Source organism: Sus scrofa, chromosome 2 (genome assembly GCF_000003025.6).
Source record: "Sus scrofa isolate TJ Tabasco breed Duroc chromosome 2, Sscrofa11.1, whole genome shotgun sequence".
Taxonomy (NCBI): Eukaryota; Metazoa; Chordata; class Mammalia; order Artiodactyla; family Suidae; genus Sus; species Sus scrofa.
Genome location: NC_010444.4, coordinates 86082138 through 86105718, shown reverse-complemented (window position 1 = coordinate 86105718; position 23581 = coordinate 86082138). Strand labels below are relative to the sequence as shown.

Genomic DNA, 23581 nt, shown 5'->3' with positions numbered 1-23581 from the left:
AAAGGAACGTGGACCATCTTTATGAAGTATAATGGAGTGACTGCTAGGATATATTGTTAAGTGAAAGAAGCAAAATGCAAAAAAGTCCAGGTGCTACCATTTATCTAAGAAATGAAGGATATAAACGTATGGTTGTGTGTAATTAAAACAATGTCATGAAAACCACAAACCTTTAAAATATAGTTACCTATATGATGGAGGGCCCAGAATGTAGAAGAGGGGGATAAAAATCTAAACTTCTCGGAATAGATCACATTGTAAAGATTTTACTTTGTAACATGTAAATAATTATAACAAAATTAACTTTGTTAAAAGACCAAATCAAAAGTAAAATGAAACAAATGAATGTAACTACATTGAATTCATCCTCATTCATTCCACTGTTAGTAGGATCGCTACATGAGAAGGAACTGATTCAGATGACTTAAAAACATAATAATTTGCCTGTTCATCCCTAGTGGGATATATTCTAATGTAAAAAAAAAAAAAATCACTTGGGAAAAATACTAAACTGTTTTCAGTGATGATTCTGAGACTGCTGTATGTGTGTCTGGGGATAAAACAAGTAAGGAGTTCTCTTGGGGTTGTTAAGACCAGGATTTATGTCATGGAAGAGGAAATAGAAATGTTGATTGATAAGGTTAAGGAAAAAAATCCTACATTAGAATTCAAGTATAAGTATAAACACGTGGTACATTTTATCTTTAAAAACACTTATTTTCTGGCTATGCCCACTCACTGGTAATGGAGACAGTGACCAGTCCATTAGCAGCGATCACTCACTGCCCAGATCATGTCTCTAAGTACCGTCTTTCAATAAAAAAAAAAAAAAAAAAAAAGGTTCCTGAGAGAAATGACTGACTCAGTATCAGGGAATGAACAGGATGAAACTGGAACATCCTGTCACACCATCAGGCAAGAAAGCCATCAAAGATAACTAGAAGCCATCGTGGCCACTTCCAGTAGCCAAAGATAGAACAAATGAGTATTGGTAGAACAATAACTGCCTCAGACTGGGACACATCAGATATTTATAAACTGACAAGTTTAGAACAATACTAAAAACATCACTGGCCATCTATGGAGGAGTCTAGGGAATCAAATCACTAGATTTTGAAAACTGCTAAGTAAAAGAGAAGTATCAAGCATTTACCCCATCATTCCCATAGGAACTATACCTCAGGATTATCAAATAGTTGATGAAGGGGAGTTTCTCTTTATAGAAGCATTCCAGACGGATGTGGAAAGAATGAACGACAGACTTTCACAACCCCTAATGAATGAACGCACCTGGGCAGCGATCATGAAACATCTCAAAAACAGAGAGCACCAGACATCACATGCCTCCTGGTGGAGGTATACACAACACTACCTAAAAAGTAGTCTCAATAAATAAGCACGAATCCAACCAACCAATCTCTGGATCTAACTACCAATATATAGGGAACACAGGGCTAGAAGAACACAGTACATCACACCATAGGAATGAAATTAGCAAAATCCAGACTGTGGGACACTCCACTGGACAAATGACCCAATTTCTTCAATAAATTTTAAGGGGGGAGTTCCCGTCGTGGCGCAGTGGTTAACGAATCCGACTAGGAACCATGAGGTTGCGGGTTCGGTCCCTGCCCTTGCTCAGTGGGTTAATGATCCGGCGTTGCCGTGAGCTGTGGTGTAGGTTGCAGACGCGGCTCGGATCCCGCGTTGCTGTGGCTCTGTCGTAGGCCTGTGGCTACAGCTCCGATTGGACCCCTAGCCTGGGAACCTCCATATGCCGAGGGAGCGGCCCAAGAAATAGCAAAAAGACAAAAAAAAAAAAAAAAAAAAAAAAAAAAATTTTAAGGGGGAAAAAAGAGAAAGGGGGACTTATAGATTAAAAAATACTTAAGAAACACATCAATCAACTGCAATGGGAGGATCTAATTTCCAACACGATTTAAACAACATTAAAAAAAAGACATTTATGCACTAATTAGGGATATTTGAGCATTGTCTTGGTATTTGATATTAGCCAATTATTTTAATTTTGAGATATGCTAATAGTATTACGGTTGTTTTTTAAAACAGTCCTTATCTCATAGAGTTACATGCTGAAATAGTTACAGCTGATGTAATATGATGTTTTAGATTTGCTTTAAAATAATCCCAGAGTAGGGGAGGAGAGTGGGTGGTATATATAAAAGAATAGCCTTAATTTTATAACTGTTGAAGCTGGGTAATGTTTGCACGAAGTTTCATTATACTATTCTATTTTTGTATACATTTGAACTTTTCCATAATAAAAAATGTTAAATGACAAGTCTTCATAAATTGGTTTGCATCTTGTTAACATTATTGAGAGTTATGTTCAAAGCTAACAATGGTGCGTGCCTGCATGTCTGTGTGTGTGTGTGTGTGTGTGCGCGTGTGAGATCACCCTCAAACAACTCTATGGCGCAGTTACTTTTACTATCCTCCTTAGAGGAAGAAATGGAAATGAAAGAAGTTAATTAAAGAAGTTGAGCCAGTGGCACACAAAGAGATTGCAACCTAATTCTACCTGACCTGGGACCCCAAGTGTCCAGTGGGAAAACAGAAGTGACTCCACATATGTTAAGAAGTGTAGGCAACTGTTTAAAAGGTGCTGGAAGGTATGGAAGACCAAAAAGAAGATAGAGATGAATTGCAGAAACCTAAGATGAAAACGTAGGATCCAAAGACCATCCAAACTGTTAGCACTATGGTCTGGTACCCGTGAGCCCACACTCGTACATCAGTGGTACTGGCGCCACCACCGAGAAAGTTGTCCCAGTGCCACTGAGCAGGAGCCACTGCTCCTGTTTCTTCCTTACTCCCACATCCCAAATTTCTTACCAGTACCTCTGACTGGCAGACTCTAAGAGGAGACCCGCCAGCAAAGGAGTCTCGGAGATGCAGTTTGCAGGCTTCCAACCCCACATAAGACAAAGGAGAAGCAGGAATGGAGCTGAGAACCAAGAGACAAATAACCAGCACACCTACTATGCTGCATGTCTTGTCGAGTTACACATTTTAATTGCTTGGTTAGAACACCTGTGTGGGTGAAACAGGTGAAAAGGATTAAAAGGCACAAACTTCCAGTCACCAAAAAAAATAAGCCCTGGGGATGTCATGTACAGCACAGGGAATACAGTCAATAATATTATAATTACTCTATATGGTGACAGATGGTATAAGACTTACCATGGTGATTAATTCAGAATATAGACAAATATCAAATCACTATGTTGTACATTTAAAATGAATATATTATATGACAATTATACTACAGTTTTTAAAAAGAAAAAGGAAAGAACTCATGCGAAGTTTTACTTTCTTCCTCCTTCCTGCCATAGTAAAGGCTGTCATGATGTCAGTAGTACTTGAAAGGTGCTTATCCAAGGAGTTCCCGTCTTGGCGCAACAGAAATGAATCCGACTAGGAACCATGAGGTTGCAGGTTCGATCCCTGGCTTCACTCAGTGGGTTAAGGATTCGGCATTGCCATGAGCCATGGTGTAGGTTGCAGATGCAGCTCGGATCTGGTGTTGCTGTGGCCGGTGGCCGTAGCTCCAATTGGACCCCTATCCTGGGAACCTCCATATGCTGCGGGTGCAGCCCTAAAAGAAAAGACAAAAAAACAAAACAAAAACGAAATGTGCCAGTCCAAATTGAGATGCCCTGTTAATTGTAAAATACACACCAAATTTCAAAGACTTAGATTCACACACACATATTCATGAGAACCTAGAGGGTTTACATGGACTATGCATCTGTTAGACCTACACCCATCCTTTCAACACTGCAGTATTCCCAACTTACAAGGAATTATGCAGCTTCTCCAAGGTCACAAAGCTTGTATGGAGCAGAGCTGGAACTCAAGCCTGGACCAGTGAGTATCTTGCCATCATACCAGGTTGCTTTTTTGTAGCTCCCACAATCACAGGAAAGGAGCTGCAGCCAGGCCTTGCACAATGGCTCCTCTCAAAATCTCCACATGTCTGAGGCTTGGGGGTACTAAGAATGGCTAAGCAGACACCAAGCCATGCCTCCACCTCCCAGTGGGTCAGCAATTCTCATTTACAAAGAGGGTTTGTTGAAGGACATAACTTAGTCAACTTAGTTGTGCCTATTTCTTTGAGAAAAGTGCCTCACCAACTTGAATCAGCTCCCTCCAACCAAAAGTGGGCAATTTGAGTACCAAAGTATATTGGAACGGGTTAACCCACATCAAGTACACGTGTTAAAATAGGCTATAAGGATATATTGTACAACACAGGGAATAGAGTCAATATTTTATAATAACTATGAGTGTAACCTTTAAAAGTTGTGAATCAGGAGTTCCTGTCATGGCTCAGTGGTTAACAAACCTGACTAGCATCCGTGAGGACAAAGGTTCGATCCCTGGCCTTGCTCAGTGGGTTAAGGATGTGGCATTGCCATGAGCTGTGGTGTAGGTTGCAGAGGTGGCTTGGATCTGACATGGCTATGGCTCTGGCATAGACTGGCAGCTACAGCTCTGACTGGACCCCTAGCCCGGGAATCTCCATATGCCGCAGGTGTGGCCCTAGAAAAGACAAAAAGACAAAAATAAAAATAAATAAAAAATTTAAAAGTTGTGAATCAGCTGTACTGGGAACTATATCTAGTCACTTATGATGGAGGATAATGGGAGAAAAAGAATGTGTATATATGTATGTGTGACAGGATCACTTTGCTGTATGGTAGAAAACTGATAGAACACTGTAAACCAACTATAATGGAAGAAATAAAAATCATTACAAAATAAATAAATAAGGAGTTCCCGTCGTAGTTCAGTGGTTAACGAATCCGACTAGGAACCATGAGGTGGCGGGTTCGGTCCCTGGCCTTGTTCAGTGGCTTAAGGATCTGGCGTTGCCGTGAGCTGTGGTATAGGTCACAGATGCAGCTCAGATCCTGCATTGCTGTGGCTCTGGCTTAGGCCGGTGGCTTCAGCTCCACCTTGACCCCTAGCCTGGGAACCTCCATATGTTGCGGGAGTGGCCCAAGAAATGGCAAAAAAGACAAAAAAAACCCACAAAATAAATAAATAAAAGTTGTGAATCACTATATTGTGCACCTGAGCCTACATGATATTGTACATGGACTATACTTCAATTTTAGAAAGTATATGTATGACCCAAATTGATGCATAATGATACTGAGCAAAGAAACAAAGAAACAAGTGAAACATCCTTGTTACCGTAGGAGAAAAACAACTCATTATTTTGAACACTGGAAATAACAGGGAAGATTGGCACATTTAACCTTCCTTTTCCCAAAAAAATTACATCCTAGGGAAACCAACTAACTGATGAGAGGAAGGTTTTCTTCAGAGAGACATTGCAGCTAATTAGTGAAGTAAAGGGTGGAGCAAGAATATCGCCATTGACACCCCCAGTGACGAATGGATGTAAGCAATGACTGTTCATACTGGTTAGCATCACAGCAAAAAGATAATCTCAGAAAAAAAAAAAAAAAGTGTATTTCCTGTCATGAGAACACAGTATTACTGAAAATGTTTTCTTGCCCCACTTCCATGCCCCAAAATTGAGCATCATCAGATTAAAACTCTAAATCTAACTGCAATTTTCGAGCAAACACAGAAGACAGGGAAACATGTTAGACTCATGCCAGGAATGCAAAAAGTAAAATGCAGACTGGGGGAGCAGTTCTCACCGTGGCACAGTGGAAAGGACTCTGACTAGGAACCATGAGGTTGCGGGGTTCAATCCCTGGCCTCGCTCAGCAGGTTAAGGATCTGGTTCCTGTTCACTATAGTGTGGGTCACAGACTTGGCTTAGATCCTGTGCTGCTGTGGCTGTGGCGCAGGCGGCAGCTGTAGCTCCAATTCGACCCCTAGCCTGGGAACCCCCATATGCCATATGGGTGTGGCCCTGAAAAAGCAAAAAACAAAAAAACAAAAAAAAAAAAACGCAGACTAGAGGAATATCTACAGGACAAACAACTCAAGGTCCTTAAGAAAGTAACTGCAAGTGGAAAAAAGAGAGAGGGCTGGGAAACCTACAGATTAAGAGAGATTTAAGAGACATATCAACCAATCACAATGAATGGGTCTTAAGTCGATACCAACAAATTGTAAAAAATAATAAGACAGTTAGAAAAATGAATTGAAAGTAAGCAGTAGCTATAGACAGAATGTTTGTGTCCCTCCTTACCCCCCAAATTCACATATTAAAATCTTTTTTTTTTTTTTTTTTGCTTTTTAGGGCCACACTCTCAGCAATACGGAGGTTCCCAGGCTAGGGGTCTAATTGGAGCTACAGCTGCTGGCCTATACCATGGCCACAGCCACACAGGATCCAAGCTGCATCTGTGACCTACACCACAGCTCATGGCAACGCCAGATCCTTAACCTGCTAAGTGAGGCCAGGGATTGACCCTGCAACCTCATGGTTCCTAGTAAGATTCGTTTCTGCTTTGCCACAAAGGGAACTCCACAGGTCGAAATCTTAATCCCCAATGTGACTGTATGAAAACATAGGACCTTTGGGAGGTAATTAGGTCATGAGGGTGGCGCCCTCAGAAATGCAATTAGTGCCCTGGTAAAACAGACCCTGGAGAGCTCCTTCACCCCCTCCCCATGTGAGGACACAAAAAGATGATGGTTGTCTATGTACAAGGAAGCAGTTCCTCACCAAACACTGAATCTGCCACTGCCCTGACTCAGGACTTCCCAGCCTCCAGAATTTTGAACTGTGAGGAGTAAATTTCTGTTGTTCATAAGCCACCCAGTCTATGGTATTTTTGTTATAACAGCCAGAACTAAACAGTAGTCATTACATTTTTCAGTACATAGTGGTTTTGTGATTTTTTTTTTAAACACTGAATTCTTAGAGTTAGAAGAAATAGGCTGAAACATCTGAAGATGAAACAGAAAATAAGTGCCTAAAAGAAATGAGACACTTCAGTGCCTCTGGAGGTGAAATAGCACAGTGAAAAGAGGACAAGAGTAACGGCAGTGGCTCTGAGTTCCGGGCTGCAGGCCCTGGTCAAGCCACTGGAGTTGCCTGTACCCCCGCCCTCTCCCTACTGCAAGGTGGGGTAAAAACACCACTGAGTCCCTCACCTCCTCAGGACACTGCCAATCACTCAGGATAAGGATGCCCTGAGGGAACCGCACAGGTTCTTCCTCATCTGCTTCATCACCTTCTAATTAAACCTGCTTCTCCCAAAGGACACATGCACAAACGAAATGCAAGTTCTAATTCAATTTTATGTTTCTCTCACAACACTGTAAATATATTCCAGACACATAATGGGCTAACTACTTTTTCTGGGCTAACCTAGAAACCTAAATGCCACATATAACATTGTTTCTATATGAAAACCCTTTCCCAATACCAGTTAGAGGCTTTACAAAGTATTTTTGTCCTATAATCTGCGAGGGTTACCTTTTACATGAATCCAAAGCATTTCCAGATTCTTTTTTGAGATTCGAACTTCTCGCCTCTGCCTTTGGCTCCACCTCCTTCTCCCTTCTTGAAAATCTCAACCAACACAGAGGAGAGGAGAATGTGCCTGCAACCTCCCTGCCCCTACCCCAGGGTGAGGGTAATGGACCACACTCCCCTCCCCTCATAAGCTCCTCCCAACGGGATGAAAGTGAAGGCTCCACGATTTCAGAGTCAGCCAGTCCTGGTGTCTCACGGTCCTAGTGGGCCAGATCACGGCAAGGAAAAGGGGCTGGGCTTTCACGAAGGAGCAAGCTCGCCAGGGTTCCGCATGTGGCTGAGCACATGGGCAGAGGGGCCGACCACAGGGACAGGAGAGCCTGTGGCGGTCCCGTGTGTGTGAGGAGTCCTGGAATGGCTTTGCAGACCGAGCCTTACAGATTTGGAAGGAAGATGTCAGGAAGCCTCAGGCAACCGTGTCTGCCTCAGCCTCTGGTCCAGAGCAAGCCGCCACTGCCCAGGGCACAGACAAAGGCAATCTTAACCCGACTTGCCCAGCCACTGACAAAGCTGATCTGTTGCTCTGCTCTCTCTTTATCTGGCCATCACTGTCTTGGGTATCACTCTCTCCAGGGAATTCTGGAAAGGAGACGTTGTAGCCAGAGTTTGTATTAGATTGTGGGGGGTGAAGTTTCCATCGTGGCGCAGCGGAAATGAATCCGACCAGGAACCATGAGGTTGCGGGTTTGATCCTTGTCCTCGCTCAGCGGGTTAAGGATGCGGTGTTGCCGTGAGATGTGGTGTACGTTGCAGATGTGGCTTGGATCCCGAGTTGCTGTGTCTGTGGCATCGGCCGGCAGCTACAGCTCCGATAGGACCCCTAGCCTGGGAACCTCCATATGCTTCGGGTGCAGCCCTAAATGGACAAAAGACAAAAAACAAAAAAACAAAAAAAAAAAAAACAGATCATGGGGGGAAAGAGGAACTTTTTAGCTCCAGCTACTGCTCAGTTCAAAACACTACTAAGGCTTCAGAAGCATCACCCAGTGGAGCACCTTATGCATCCCACACAGGCACCCAGCTTCCAGGCCAAGACAAACCGTGTCCCATATTTGTCTGAAAATCTGTCTCATTATGACCCAAAGACCACCTGTGGGTGAGGCTTGGGCTGCTGGGTCATTACCGACCTTCATAACAGGGTACCTTCCTCTCCATTTGCCCACTGCTTTGAAGCTTCCTCAGCAGGAACTCTGAAGTGGACAAAAGCCCCATCTACCCTGAAGTCATCACCTTCCAGGCCCAGAGCTTTAATGTTATTTGTGGTTCTGACGTCAGAAAATGGCACCTTTCCTTTTATTGTTGACTTGTGTGACAGGTTACTAAAAAGTCTTTCTGTACAAATTTCCAAAATTCGAGGTCCTCCCTCCTTTTTGTGACTCACACAGGCAACTGGATCCCTGTAGCTAATGATTATAGCTTCCTCTCCAGGAAAAAAAAAAATGGGTCTTAGATTTACAGGGTATCATTTTTCCAACAATAAGTACATCTGACAGCACCTGAAATGCCGTAATACAAAAACTAACAGAGCTTATGCAAAATGGCTTTAAGTTCAATTATAGACTAAGGCTTTGGGTTACAAGTTTACACCAAAGAAGATGTTAACACCTCAAGATAACACCAAGGCCCTGAGGTTGAAAGGCAGAAGAAACCTTATGTGGGTCTGCAAGTCACAGAACCCCCTTCGACTGGCAAGATTCTACTTTGATGCAGATCAACCCCAGGGGTTTCCAAAGCTTCAGGGTAACATATCTACATATAAATCAGTTAGTCACCTGCATTGGCCAAATTAATCCACTTGAAAGTGGGATACAGTTTTTAAAACATTTATTAATTTAAAAATAGGTGTTTCAAAAATATCTACATCTAAATAACCAAAATTTCACTTTGACTACCGAAACAGAAATCACAGAAACACAGATTATTAGCAGCTAATATCTGTACAATATTTACAACGTGCCACATACTGTGTTCAGTGACCATAAGGGCAACATGTTCTGCCAAAGTGTCTCCAATTTTGTAAGCATTTTACATTCTCCACTCAGCTCAAAGCAACACTCCAGTTTGCGCTAATAGAAGGAATGACTGTGGGAGTTCCTGTCGTGGCTCAGTGGTGTGCAAACTGGACTAGCATCCATGAGGACGCAGGTTCAATCCCTGGCCTCGCTCAGTGGATTAAGGATCCAGCATTGCCATAAGCTGTGGTGTAGGTCACCAATGCGGCTCGGATCCTGAGTTGTTGTGGCCGTGGCAAAGGCCAGTGGCTTCAGCTCCAATTGGACCCGTAGCCTGGGAACCTCCAAATGCCATGGATGCAGCCCTAAAAAGACAAAAAAAAAAAAGAAGAAGAAGAAATAGAAGGGGTGACTATGGATCTGTAACAGGAAAAACTCACTCACAAAGCCTCCTGATTGCTCTGCCTGCCCACGTTCATCACCACTCTGATGAACATGGGCAGCAATTGCAGTACCAGCCATAGAGCTGGGCCCTCAGGCCTGTGAGGAGGCAACAAGCTCAGTGCTTAAGAACTTTGGAGTTGGAGTTAGACAATCTTGTATTTAAATTCCAGCCCCCACCTCGAGCAACACACTGTATCTCTTGCAGTCCAGACTTCCTTCTTTGTAAAAGGAGAATGATAATTTATAGCTCATAGGGTTTTGTGTACATTGGGTGAAACAATATAAAGTGCTCCGCAGATAGCAAGACTTAAATAATAGCTAATGTTACTAGATCTTCTCTACATATTTTGTTGCAAAATGTACAAACCACACAAGAAAATTGGAATTGCCTTGGAAACAAGAGACAACCACCACCGGCTTGCTTTCATTCATGGATTATGCAAAGCAAAAGAATTTCCCGATTTTATTAGGATGATTATGAAACCATTCACAAGCTTCTAAACTCTTTTTCTGTGAATTTTCCCCGAGGAGGCAGAAAGGAGGACCTGAAAAAATGTGGTGGTCAAGAGTAGGCATTGAAATCCTGCATGAAAAAACTGGCTGTCAGCTGGCAATGGGATAAAAGGAAAAATGCAGAAGAAGCAATCAGCGACCAAATCTAAACTAATCTACACTGCAACTTATTAAAAAGTGGTGTTTTTCATTAAAACATAATTAACTATCTAGGCTTCCACTGTAAGATAACAGTAATACCTCTTTTTTTTTTTTTTTTTTTTTTTTTTTGTCTTTTTGCTATTTCTTTGGGCCGCTCCCGCGGCACATGGAGGTTCCCAGGCTAGGGGTCGAATCAGAGCTGTAGCCACCAGCCTACGCCAGAGCCACAGCAACTCAGGGATCCGAGCCGCGTCTGCAACCACAGCTCACGGCAACGCCGGATCGTTACTCCACTGAGCAAGGGCAGGGACTGAACCCGCAACCTCATGGTTCCCAGTCGGATTCGTTAACCACTGCGCCACGATGGGAACTCCTAATACCTCTTTTTAAAAATGAACTCCTGGGAGTTCCCGTCATGGCTCCGCAGTTAACGAACCTGACTAGTATCCGCAAGGACGCAGGTTCGATCCCAGGCCTCGCTCAGTGGGTTCAGGATCCAGCATTGCCATGAACAGTTGTGTAGGTCGCAGAGGCGGCTCGGATCCCGCATTGCTGTGGCTGTGGTGTAGCCCGCAGTTATAGCTTCGATTCGACCCCTAGCCTGGGAACCTTCATATGCCATGGGAGCGGCCCTAAAAAAGGACAAAAGACAGAAATAAATAAATAAATAAATAAATACGAACTTCTGAACCTATTTGACTATTTTTCAGTGTTTTAAGTATACACTTTCTTGAATGAAAATATCAGGTGATAAACACATAGTAAAACTCACTCATTAACACTCTGAGGTGGTGGAAAGAAAGGCTAGAGAGCCAGAATATAACAAATTGATGAACCTGGACACCTACTTAGGGAAATTCTTACTTAGAAAGTGTGCTTTCTCCCCCACCCCCTACCTCTGGGCTTGGAGATCATGGGAAGAAGGGACAGTGGGCCAGGAACAGAGGAAATGATACAAACACATGTGTTATGGACGGAAGGCACTCTCCCTCCCCCAATTCCTATGTTCCAGCCCTAACCCAGCTGGTATTTGGAGGTGGGACCTTGGGAGGTAACCAAGTTTGGATGAGGTCATGAGGGTGGGGGCCCCCCTAATGAGATTAGTATCCTTCTAAGAGAAAGACCAGAGCTTGCTTGCTTGCTCTCTGCCATATGAGGACACAGCAAGAAGATGGCTCACAAAGCACCTTGATTTTGGACTTCCCAGCCTCCAGAACAGGGAGAAAGAAACTGGTGTTGAAACCACCCTGTTTATTTTGTTACAGCTGCTCAAGCTAAGAAAATGTCTAAGCAGAGTCAGGGTGGAGGCTGAACTGAAGAGGAGGAGTTGTTTTCAGCAGTATCTTAGAGGTCGCCAAATAAGATAAGTGGACATACTTCAATATCATTAGTCATTAAACCCCACATAAACAATACATTAAGTGGCCATTTAAAAATATCATTATTTGAGACAAAATTACCCAACTCAGTTTGAGCTTCCTAGGGTATCTCTAATGACGCCAAACATCTTTTAAGCACTGGTTACAGAGAGCTTTCTGGGGTATGGTCAGGATATCCCCCTGTTCGGGCAAACATGGATCAATGGGCTCCCTTGCCCTCTAGTTTCCAAATGTGTCTGGACAAAGATGGTACCAGCTGGCGATCAGTGAAAGGGAAGAGAGCAGCATGGGGATATTTGCTACTCCCAGGGCTCCCCGTCAGGCCAAAGGCCTCCAATCACTGCATTCTTCCTTAAGACAGCTTCTGGGGGCTTCCCTGTCCTACGGGCTTGGTTTCTTAGGTTCCCATAACCCCTGCCTCCTGTGGCCTCTTCTAGGGGGTAACAGTGCCCTCTGTTTCCAGTCTTAGGGGGCTTCATCACCATTTGCTGATTTCCTTTCATCCCGCCAACACATTTGAAATAGTCCCTGCATTAGATTAGTTTCCATTAAACCCCTGTGGATATGCAATCTGTCTCCTGTCCAGACACCATCTGATCAGGTGCGAGGAAGGCCGGGTTGGTCTTGCGTCACCTGGGTGCAGGGTTTACTCTGATTGGTCCTCCAGCATCTCCTATGGGCCCTGAAATATCGACACTCAGCAGAGAACTCTAAACAGAATAGAAAAGTAAGAGTTCCCATTGTGGCTCAGCAAGTTAGGAACCTGACATAGTGAGGATGCGGATTCGATCCCTGGCCTCACTTGTGGGCTAAGTAAGAATCTGGCATTGCCGCAAGCTGCAGCATAGGTCACCGATCTCAGATGCAGCTTGGATCTGGTGGCACCATGGCTGTGGCACAGGCCAGCAGCTGCAGCTCCCATTCCACCCGTAGCCCAGGGACTTCCATATTGCCTCAGGTGCAGCCCGAAAAAGAAAAGAAAGGAAAGAGCTGCTTCTTCTTCTTCTTCTTCTTTTTTTTTTTTAGGGCCACACCTGGCCATGGAAGTTCCCAGGCTAGAGGTCAAATCAGAGCTATAGCCACTGGCCTATACCACAGCCACAGCAATGCCAGATCTCAGGCATGTCTGTGACCTACACCACAACTCATGGCAATACCAGAATGCCAGATCCTTAACCCACTAAGCAAGGCCAGGAATCCTAGTCAGGTTTATTACCGCTGAGCCAAATGGGAAGTCCCAAGAGAGCTTTTTTCCCTAGCCAAATGTCTCAGTATAGTTCAACAACTGTCACCTTTCTGAGCCCCAGTATTCTAGATTTTACTTGCCCACTTGGCCCTGAAGTACTCACCTGCCCCTCTCAACCCTGTTGGTTTCCCAGACTCTGGACTCTGTGTCTCCACCTGATGCCACAGGGCTTGCTCCCTCCTACTCTGATTCCTGGCCTTCACCCACCACATCCTGGTACCACAGGAACTGCCCTGCCCTCCCCAGCCTGTCCAGTCCAGTCGCAGCCTAAGTCCTGCCTCGTGTCTACCAGGGTGGGACTCGGTAGCAAAGCATTACCTCTGAGAAATAGCGGCTTGCTCTGGTACTTTCTGATTTGAGAACTGATTTAACAAAGTCTGAGTGGAGAATTATCTGATGTTTCTTAAAAACGATAGTGTGAGTACTGAAGATAGCAGTGAAAATTAGGAAATCTTGCTCACTGCTACAATTCATGTGTTGGAAGAAAGGGGGGAGGCTATATTTTCACAAAATGAACTATGGCAGAAAGTAAACTAGGGTTTTTCTAAATCGACCTGCAAGATTCCTTGGATTTACAAAAGTTATGCTCTATTTTTTACATTTTTTAAAAAATGGTGAAAAGGAAGAGCAAGAACTCCAAGAGCCAAGAACTGAAGGAGCCTGTATAATGTCATGTCTGCCCCTGTTTTAAGATCCACCCTTGCCTTGCAATTTCCCAGCACGCGGGACACAGCCCCAGCAGGGCAGAGGCATGTGAGGGACTGTGACGACAAAGCAAATCCCACTGGATCCTGAAGGGAAGTCAAACCTCAAGAAACCAAAGTGGGCCACATAGTTCGGCCCTCTCTCCACTTATTCCAGCCAACCTTGGAGGCGCAGACCCTGACTTTATGGATAGAGATGACAAGTGGCCCCATTACAAAAGGAAACAAAGATGAAGGCAGGGCTGTGATTAGTACTCCAAACATATGCAATGTGGTATCTGTCATATATTCTGCTGGAGGTGGCCCCACCTAACTCATCTGACCCACAGACAGTCAATTTCATTCATCCAACAACAGAGGTTCTCAAGGTGTGATCCCTGAGATCAGCAAAACTAGCATCTCCTAGAAGCCTGTAAAAAATCCAACTTCCTGGGCCCCACCTGAGACCTACTAAATCAGAAACTCTGAGAGCAGGACCCAAATATTTGTATTTTAACAAGCCTTCCAAGGGATTCTGATATATACTGTCGTTTGAGAATACTGACTTAGAGAACAAAAATGATTTGTTTTCAAAACAGCTCTACCCCTCCCCCAAATAAAAATCTCACTCACCATTTACCATAAGGTCAGAAAAATATCTATTTTTCCTTTATACACGGTCAGCTTGGGATTCTCCTCGCTGATCTGGAAAGCCATGGAACAGATTATACAGAAATAATGAATGACTGGCTTAGGCACCCCTTTTTGCAATAGATTCATCAATCTTTTGCAATAGAGTCCTCTTAGGTTCTGCTTACTGAACTTCATGGCTATTGCCTGAATCCCTAGTACAACAGAGTCTGGCACAAACACTGAATGAATAAATGAGCACAATGAATGGAGGAGAAACAGGGAACGGGTGAGGCTGCCATTTAGAAACTAATAACCTCCTGTGTCTGATCCACAAACTTGTTCACCGACATAGAGATGGCTGCAAGTTGACTAAAGAAGTGTCAACAAACACTCTTGTCTACAGTGGGCTGCCTAGTCCCAGATGCCTCCCCAACCACAACAGCTGGGATGAGAAAAGATGACTTTTCAGAATCCCCAGATCTTCCCAGGGAGAGGTTCAGCCATCTCCTCTGAGTATTTCTGAACAAGAATTACACAACTGGCACAATATCAGGAGTGAGCATTCCGCAGGATTCTCCTGTTGGAGTACGGACTATTTTTAAAAAGGCAAACAAGAGGGAGACAAATTGCTAGGAAGCTGCGTTTTTACAGCAATTGGAAGATGAATCTAACTTCTTCCCAGAAATGGAAACCCATATGATAGCCCTGTTTTGCACATGAATTATTAATGTTTATCATTTTTTGGTAAATTAGGTATTCAGGAAAGTTCCTGTCGACATCATGTTTGACATCATAATGCCGCATCATTCTAAAAGCCTAATGAGATGAATGCTTGCTAGGAAAGAGAGCGCTGAAGCACACAGTTCTGCACTCTGGGGAATACCAGAGACCAAGGAGATAATGAAGATATGGTTTATAATTGATGTACAAAGAGGAAATTTAAAAAAAAAACTATTACAAACCCACCACCACTGTAAACAGGACCAAATGGCAAAGACTTTTACTTTTCCACCCGAGCATTCTGGAGAAGGGAGATGTGTTTGTGTGGCGGTGGTGGAGGGGTAAGACATGACTCTCTCCTCTTTTTTTTTTTGTCTTTTTGCCTTTTCTTGAGCCACTCTCACGGCATATGGAGGTTCCCAGGCTAGGGGTCCAATCGGAGCTGTAGCCTCCAGCCTACGCCAGAGCCACAGCAATGTGGGATCCTCGCTGTGTCTGCGACCCACACCACACGGCAACGCCGGATCCTTAACCCACTGAGCAAGGCCAGGGATCGAACCCTCAGCCTCATGGTTCCTAGTCGGATTCATTAACCACTGAGCCACGACAGGAACTCCATGACTCGCTACTCTTAAAGGTCCTCTCAAACTCTGAAGGCAGAAGAATTTTTCGAACAAGACATGAAAGAAATGTCTTTATACAATTACCTGATCCACAAAAGAGCGTGGAACATGTGAAAAATGAAAAAGATATGGTAACACAGAGTCGGAAGTTAGAAAAGGATACTCTTAAATAAATTCTGGGATCATTATTCTGGATGATTTGTATAAATAATAATTTGGGTCTTTAATTTCAAATCTATACTTTCTGACCTCTATGCATGCAAATGAGTGTGGAAGAGACTGAACGAGAAGTTTTAATCCAACATTCCCAGCAGTGGGTTGGAACGAATTCAGCTCTTATGTGGAAATCTGGTTGATAAAGCAAATTAAGTTAAATTCCTATCCAGGTCAACCCTTTTAAAACCTCAGCCAAGTAGCAATGACACTTCTACAAGTTTGCACTAGCTGCTAATAATTGGGACTCATTTTTCCCTCCAGTTTTTACTTCATTTGGTCTCTAGGTAGCCCCTTGAGGGAAGTACTAAAACAAAGAGAATAAGTTCATTCACTATTCTTTCTTTCACTGAACAAACATAGAGTAGCTAGAGCTCTCAGATACCAAATTGGGATTCTTGCTACTCTGAAAGGCAAAAATACAAAATTTCTCTGCAGCAACCAAGAAGAGGACCACAGAGTTCATGAATTGTCACCATTTTGAACTAGTGCTTCCTGTCTTCAACTGTTTCTTTGCAACAAGAAGGCAAAAAGATAGTATTTATTGATAGCATTCCAATTTAATTATTTCACCAAATACACCATTTTGATTGCCTAAATATGCTCCTAATGGGAACTTCATGTGAACCATGTGTGTGTGTGGAGAGGGGGGGGAACTTGACAAAAGAAAAACAGAGTTTTCATCGCATGCATTTATAGCAAATGTTCAATCAGCAGGTTGTACTGTCATGAATCCCAGTCTCTAGGTTTTGGACATTATATCATTACACACTTAATATTCCAAAGCTAGAAGAGAAAGTATATCCCTGGCACATAGTAGGTGCTCAATAAATGGTATTTTATTATATGGATGATTATATTACATTAGATTACTATACCAAAGAAACTCTACAACAATAAATAAATATCAGTTATGCTTCATGTTACAAAATCAGATCCTGTTAAGGTAAGCTCACTAAAAAATAAATTAATTAAAATTTACGACAAAGCAAGCTCACTAAAAAAGGCTTTTGGTCTTCCAGACTAAGCCAGCACATGTCATCCTTGTTTTCATTCCTCCACTTTATTCAATGAAGACCAGGAGCCACCTCACACGAGGCCAACTGTTGAGTCACTTTCTAAGTACTAAATATACAGCTGTACCTTTACAAAAGAATTGATGGAGCAGTTTCTGACCATGTAAAAGCTGGTGATTCTATCTAACAGTTATGGTCATAGAGACATTTTTCTTTTCCTCTGTCCTGTGGGATGTGCCACTGTCTTTCTGTTTGCTAGAAGGATCAAAGGCCCAGTGGCCAGATTTACACAAAGAAAAACCTCTTGGACTTCAAAGTCTTTTTGCCAACACAGAGGAAGACACTATTAAAACAATCATCTTTCTTCTGGCATGAAGAAATAGGTAGTAACTGCTTTAACCACTTCATTTGTTCTAGTTCCTCAAAAAGTCCACTTTCCTGAAAGATAGATATATGTGCAGAATGAGTTTTCATCTTCAGACAGCTGCACTGCACTGAAAACCACTTCCCCTCACTGGAACTCAGCTGACCCTCTAAACTCACTGCCAGGTTCTCTCAATTATGTCAAGATGCAGCCGACCCAAAGAAGTGAGGAACAACAGGTTCCACTCAGGTCCTCTTCCTCCATTCCCTTCCTCCATCTCTTCACAAAACAGAAACACCCTCATTCATTCACAGATCCTCACGCCCTTCCCTGTGGCTGAGACTCCATGCAACCTGGCTGGTTTCCCCAGGTAAAAATCTGAACACCAGGGCACTACAGTACCGTTGCACTGAGTCTGCACCATTCACCTACAAGGCATGCAAATCCAGCCTGGAGCTCAGATTTCATTCAATGGGACTCGCCAGCGAAAGCTCTCAGCGATACCCACCTCTCCTCCAGAGTTAATCCAGCCCAGTTTTCTTCCCCTCCTTGAGAAACGGGCTAGCCCACCTGCTTCCCTTCTCCACCCTGTCCTCTGGAACCAGCCCCCAGGACCCCTCCAGGGTCTTTAAGGCTCAGGTTTCCTGGGCCCTCAGCACCCCCCACAAATGAAAAGTAAACTCTTTAGTGGCAGCCTCCCCAAACCAACCACGTCACTGCCACTCAACTCCGCCGGAGCCCCCTACCCGCGCGAGCCCTACCGGACGGGGCGCGCGGCCCCCCACCAGTGTGTGCCAGCCCCAGCATTTACCTTGACGCTTGTGTAGCTGGTCTGGGTCTCGGCCTCCGCGCTGCTGCAGCAGTGGCGTCTCCGGCCCCTGCAGGTGGTCACGGCGGGGGCTGCGGAGCCCCCGCTGCTGCCGCTGCCCAGCTCGCCGCGGGCCCTGCGGACGCGGGCGGCGCCGGGGGGCCCGGACGCGCAGCTGGGGGGAATGGCGTCGGCGGCGTCGGTCTGGACGAAGAGGCCGTGAAGGGGGGCCGCGGGGCCCTGCGACACGCTGGTGGTCTGGCGGGGCGAGTTGGACTCCTCCGAGTCCCGGCAGTAGATCACGCCGCTCTGCGAGACGTGGATGCTGGGGGCGCAGCCCATCCCTCTGCCGGGCTCCCCAGCGCGCCCGCCCGCGCCCCCGGCCGCCCGGCCCCAGCGTCGCCGCGGCCACCTGCAGTGAGGGGGCGGGCGCCTCGGCGGTGGCGGCGGCGCCCGGACCGCGCGCCCCTCGGCCTCTCCGGCCGCCGCTCCGTCGGGCTCGGCGCGGCGCCCCCCGCCGAGCCTCCTGGGGCTGCGCGCGTCACCCCAACTTTCCCTTCTGGGCCATCTTTCTCCCTGAGCGGGGGAGCGCGCACACACGGCACCCCGCGCGCACCGGCGGCCGCCACCCTCCCCACCGCGGCGCCCCAAACGCGCTCCCCGCGCCTCCGCCCTCAGCTCCTCTCGGCCGGCGCCGCCGCCCAGCTCGATCTCGCCGGGTTCCCGCGGCCCCAGGGCCACAGCGCCACCCGCCTGCCTGCACCTCTTTCCCTACTTTCCGTCCGCGTGCGTCCCCCTCCCTCCTTCTCAGTCGCCCGCCTTCCTCCGCGGCGCCCCCGCTCCGCAGCCGCCGCCGCCCGGGCCCCGCTGCGCCCCTCGGCCCCGCCCGCCGTTCCCCGCGCTCTCCCAGGCAGGGCAGAGCGCGCCTGCCGCCCGGCTCAGCCCCTGGGGCCCCTGGGCGCGGCAGCGGGCACCACGCCTCGGCGCCCTCCCCGCTCGGCTGTCCGAGGCCTCTTCCCTTCTGCACAGGTCCCTGGGCCGCCTTCTGTTGCCCAGACCCTCTTCCCCAAACCGGGCCCGAAGGGGGGTGCAGCCTGGGGAGCTCCACAATGAGCCTCTGGCAGTTCACGAACACAGTGTAACATCCCTGAGCAAAACACCACGACGCCCTGTAGGGACCCTCCAGCCCAACGCCACCCATCTGACTTGCTCAGGTCCTATACTCAGCAGTGAGCAGAGACTTCATGGCTCCGCATCCCCCGCTTCCCCACATACTCTGCAGGCTGAGTTGGAGGGCGACTCAGTCTGAAGACTGAAGTCCATTCCATGTCTACCCATCATCTGGAGGTCATGCCAAGGGATGGGAGGCCCTGCAGAAAACCAAGTACTTAAATACATAAATTTCCCCATAAAATCCAAAGAAAGAACAGAAAGAAGCTGTTGCCCAGTTCTCAGCTTTCTCCTCCAGAGTTTTCACCTCTTCTTTGGGTGTCACTAAATTTTCACCCTGGCCTCTACTCCACCCAGTCTCCCACTGTCAACTGTTCTTCCAGGCTGGGCAGTCAAAATTGAGGCTCACTCAGCTTCGCTCAAGGGGAGCAAGAACGCCTTCAGAAGAGGGCTGCTTATCGCAGCCTGAGCTAGAGCTGCGAGGCACCACTGCCCATTTATTCATTGGTTCTTTGGTGATTCCGGCCTGCTGCCACAGTCCCGGAGAGGAGAAACGGATGGTCCAAGGAAGGACTCAAAGGAGAGCTGCTTATAAGGTCAAAGGCAAGAACACAGAGGCCTAGGGCAAAGCAGAAAAGAAGCATCCGATTTTAAATCATGTCTGTGGTTCTCTCCCTCTCTCTCCCCATGACATCAAATTTAAGAGTAACAGGATGAAGACTTCAAATAGCTTCTAACCTTCAAAGAGAAGCAAGGTGTCACCCCAAATCCCAAATTCAGATATACAGAGGAGGAAGAACTAACTTAACCTAGCCTAACTAACCTAATCTAGCCTAAGTCCTCTACTTCCATTTCTCTTCTCAGTTGAATACTACAACTTTCCAACTTTTGATGTCTTTCTCTCACTCTCTTTTAATTTGATCACACGAAAAAATGTATCTCCAGTTAATGCAGAAAAAGTCCATACTGGATTTTCTAATGGACAAGCAAATTGCTCATAAAATTTCCGCGCAGGATGGGTTCTCCAAGAAGCAGATTCTGAGATGGCGTTTAGCAGGCAGAGGTTTATGAAAACACACTCTTGGCATCAACATCTGGAAGGAAAGCAGGGAGGGAGGAAGGCAGGGAAGTGGGGTGGAGATTGGGCAGAAGGAGAAACTGAGCTAGGATACAGCCTCACGAAAAGCCTCAGGCACCCCTGTAGGGAAAACTCTGAAGCTGGATGATGCTTCAGAGTTGTCCTGAATTGGGTCCTGGATGATAGGCCTTTATACCTATGGATATGGATCAGCAGTTACTTGTAGGCCACCTTGGTAGCTCTCATTAGCTGAGGCAATCCCCTGATGAGACTGACAGCTGAGCTGAGGGCCATCTGCTGGTGGCACTGCTCCAGCTAGATGAGTAGGTCGTTCTTTTCCTGGCATCATAACATCCACCACAGCTCTCTTCCAGGCTGGGTCCATGCTTCCTTGTCCCTATCCATGCCCCTAGGAATATCACCTTAGAAGTTCCCACTGTGGGAGTTCCCATCTTGGTTCAGTGGTTAAGGAATCCAACTAGGAACCATGAGGTTGTGGGTTCGATCCCCGGCCTCATTCAGTGGGTTAAGGATCCAGCGTTGCCATGAGCTGTGGTTGTAGGTCGCAGACGTGGCTTGGATCCCGAGTTGCCGTGGCTCTGGCGTAGGCGGGTGGCTACAGCTCCGATTCGACCCCTAGCCTAGGAACCTCCATATGCTACAGGTGGTGTCCTAGAAAAGACAAAGAAAAAAAAGTTCCCACTGTGGCATGTAGGTTAAGGATCCAGTGTTGCTGCAGCCGTGGAGTAGGTCATTGAAGCTCGGATTCAATCCCTGGCCTGGGAACTTCCACATGTTGTGGGTGCAGGCAAACAAACAAACAAAAAAGAAAAAACACATTAAGTGGTCAACACGTGGAGTTCCTATCGTGGCTCATTGGGTTAAAAACCCAACATAGTGTCCTTGAGGATTCCAGTTTGATCCCTGGCCTCACTCAGTGGGTTAAGGATCCAGTACTGCTGCAAGCTGCAGTGTAGATCACAGATGTGGCTCAGATCCCACATTGCCATGGCTGTGGTGTAGGCCGGTAGTGGAAGCTCTGATTCTACCCTCTAGCCCAGGAACTTCCACATGCTGCAGGTGTGGCCTTAAAATTTAAAAAAAAAAAATAAATAAATACATGGTCAAGACAGAGATATAGGAACAGTTTCATTTGACAGAAGCCTAAGCCTAGTGGCTGCCATCCCCCTACTTCCAGGTGACCATTCAGAATCTGGGCAAACACCATTAGAGTTACATTATAAAAGCACTAGTGTCCATACCAATCCTTGACGCAATGTTAAGTCAGGAGTTAACCATTCCTAAATCTTCTCTATGATTCTTTTATATACTCCTAGTTCGGTCATTATCCTTTTGGGGAACTACCAATCCATGGCAGCCTTTTTTGACATTTAGAGCCATGCTACTCCTCAGGCCCCACATCTACTTTTTCAGTGTTTTCTCTAGGAATGCAGTTACTGTGGTGAAACCTCCCAGAGAATCCAAAGGGCCTATCATTCACTGAGGCTTCGAAGGCAAGAAGACTATGATAAAACAGAAATTACAACCCATCTTCCAGGGAGAACATTAGGGGCTGAGTCACAAGGGGACAAATCACTCAGAAGCAAAGTTAGGTTTGACTTTCTAAAATAAAAAAAAAAAAAAAGAAAAGAAAATAATACCATTTGCAGCAACATGGATGGAACTAGAGATTCTCATACTAAGTAAAGTAAGTCAGAAAGAGAAAGCCAAATACCATATGATATCACTAACATCTGGAGTCTAATATAGGGCACAAATGAAACTTTCCACAGAAAAGAAACTCATGGACTTGGAGAACAGACTTGTGGTTGCCAAGGGGGAGGAGGAGGGAGCAGGATACACTGGGAACTTGGGGTTAATACATGCAGACCATTGCCTTTGGGATGGATCAGCAATGAGATCCTGCTGTGTAGCACTGGGAACTCTATCTAGTCACTTATGATGGAGCATGATAATGTGAGAAAAAAGAATCTATACAGGTAGGTGTAACTGGGTCACCTTGCTGTACAGTAGAAAATTGACAGAATACTGTTAACCAGCTATAATGAAAAAAATAAAAATCATTAAAAAAAAAAAAGCCTTGAGAGAGTAAACAACTTGAAGGTGATTATTGAAGATCGCTGAGCAGCTTTTGTATGTTAATTGACCATTTGCTGCTGGGATCCGTGCCTTCCATGTAGCAGGACTCTGTTGCAGGAACTGAGAGGGAATAGGGAAAATGCACTCGCTAGCAATTTTTCCTCGCATTCCCAGAGCAGCCAATAGTTTTAATACCTACCTCAGGCACAGCTCCCACTGCCAATTCTGGCTTAGTGAAAAGAAAAAAAATGATATATGCCTATAATGTCCACCAAGTGTTCTCAGTGGGAATGTGAACCTGCCCCCATGGCTGGCACAGTTCTGGCCTGAAACATCCAGAAAGTGTGCAAGTGGAGGAGACATGGTTTAACTAAAATTGTTCCCTAGCGAAGCTCTGAGGCCTGAGCTCTTGCTCGTGGAAGTGATTTCTGGACCAAATCCCATGTCACAATTTCAATGCATTCCAGGATAATAGCAAAGTCTACACATTCAGACACTGCAGATAAAATTTAGGCTCCAGGTACAGAGTAAGGCCAGAAAAACCAACACGATAAAAAAAAAGATTTTTTTTTTAATTAAGTGAAAAAAAAAATTTAGCTATAGGCGATGTCCATGAAACAAATCAAGAAGCAAACCAAATCAGCAATTTCTTCTAAACCATAGAAATGTCCGGGGGTGGCGGAACAGCTTATATGTTCCAGACTGATGTCAAATAAGAGCGTATTTCAGAATTATGACCTGAAAGCCCTGAAAGACCCTGAACAGTTAAGGCCCCTTCCCATTCTGAAGTGGTATAACTCTTCCAGAATCCTTCTAACGAAGAAGAAAATGTGATTAATATATTCTGAGGGATTCTTAACCAAAGGTTAAAACAATAGCAGCTTTCAGCTTAATCTTTATGTAATCAAATATTTAATCAACCAATCAACCTTACAGAGCTCTGAATTCAAGCTCTCTTCCTAATGGTGGAGCTTATTGGAAATCTAACCACCTGCTAAGTGAA

At 45.5% G+C, this 23581-nt stretch overlaps 1 protein-coding gene across 9 annotated transcripts in view; it reads right to left on the bottom strand.

Moving 5' to 3' along the window:
* The window catches only part of PDE8B (phosphodiesterase 8B), a 316607-nt gene that overhangs the window by 218078 nt on the left and 74948 nt on the right, over positions 1-23581 (bottom strand). For 2 of the 9 annotated variants that reach the window (XM_021084465.1, XM_021084466.1), the window contains exon 1: positions 18234-18653. The exons of 5 other annotated variants lie outside the window; for them this stretch is intronic. In XM_021084465.1, coding sequence (XP_020940124.1) covers positions 18234-18572 — 339 coding nt within the window. In that variant the 5' untranslated portion in view covers positions 18573-18653. Of the gene's footprint in view, positions 1-18233; positions 18654-23581 lie in introns of those variants that run through there. 2 more of the 9 variants (XM_013994908.2, XM_021084467.1) reach the window with 1 other exon arrangement.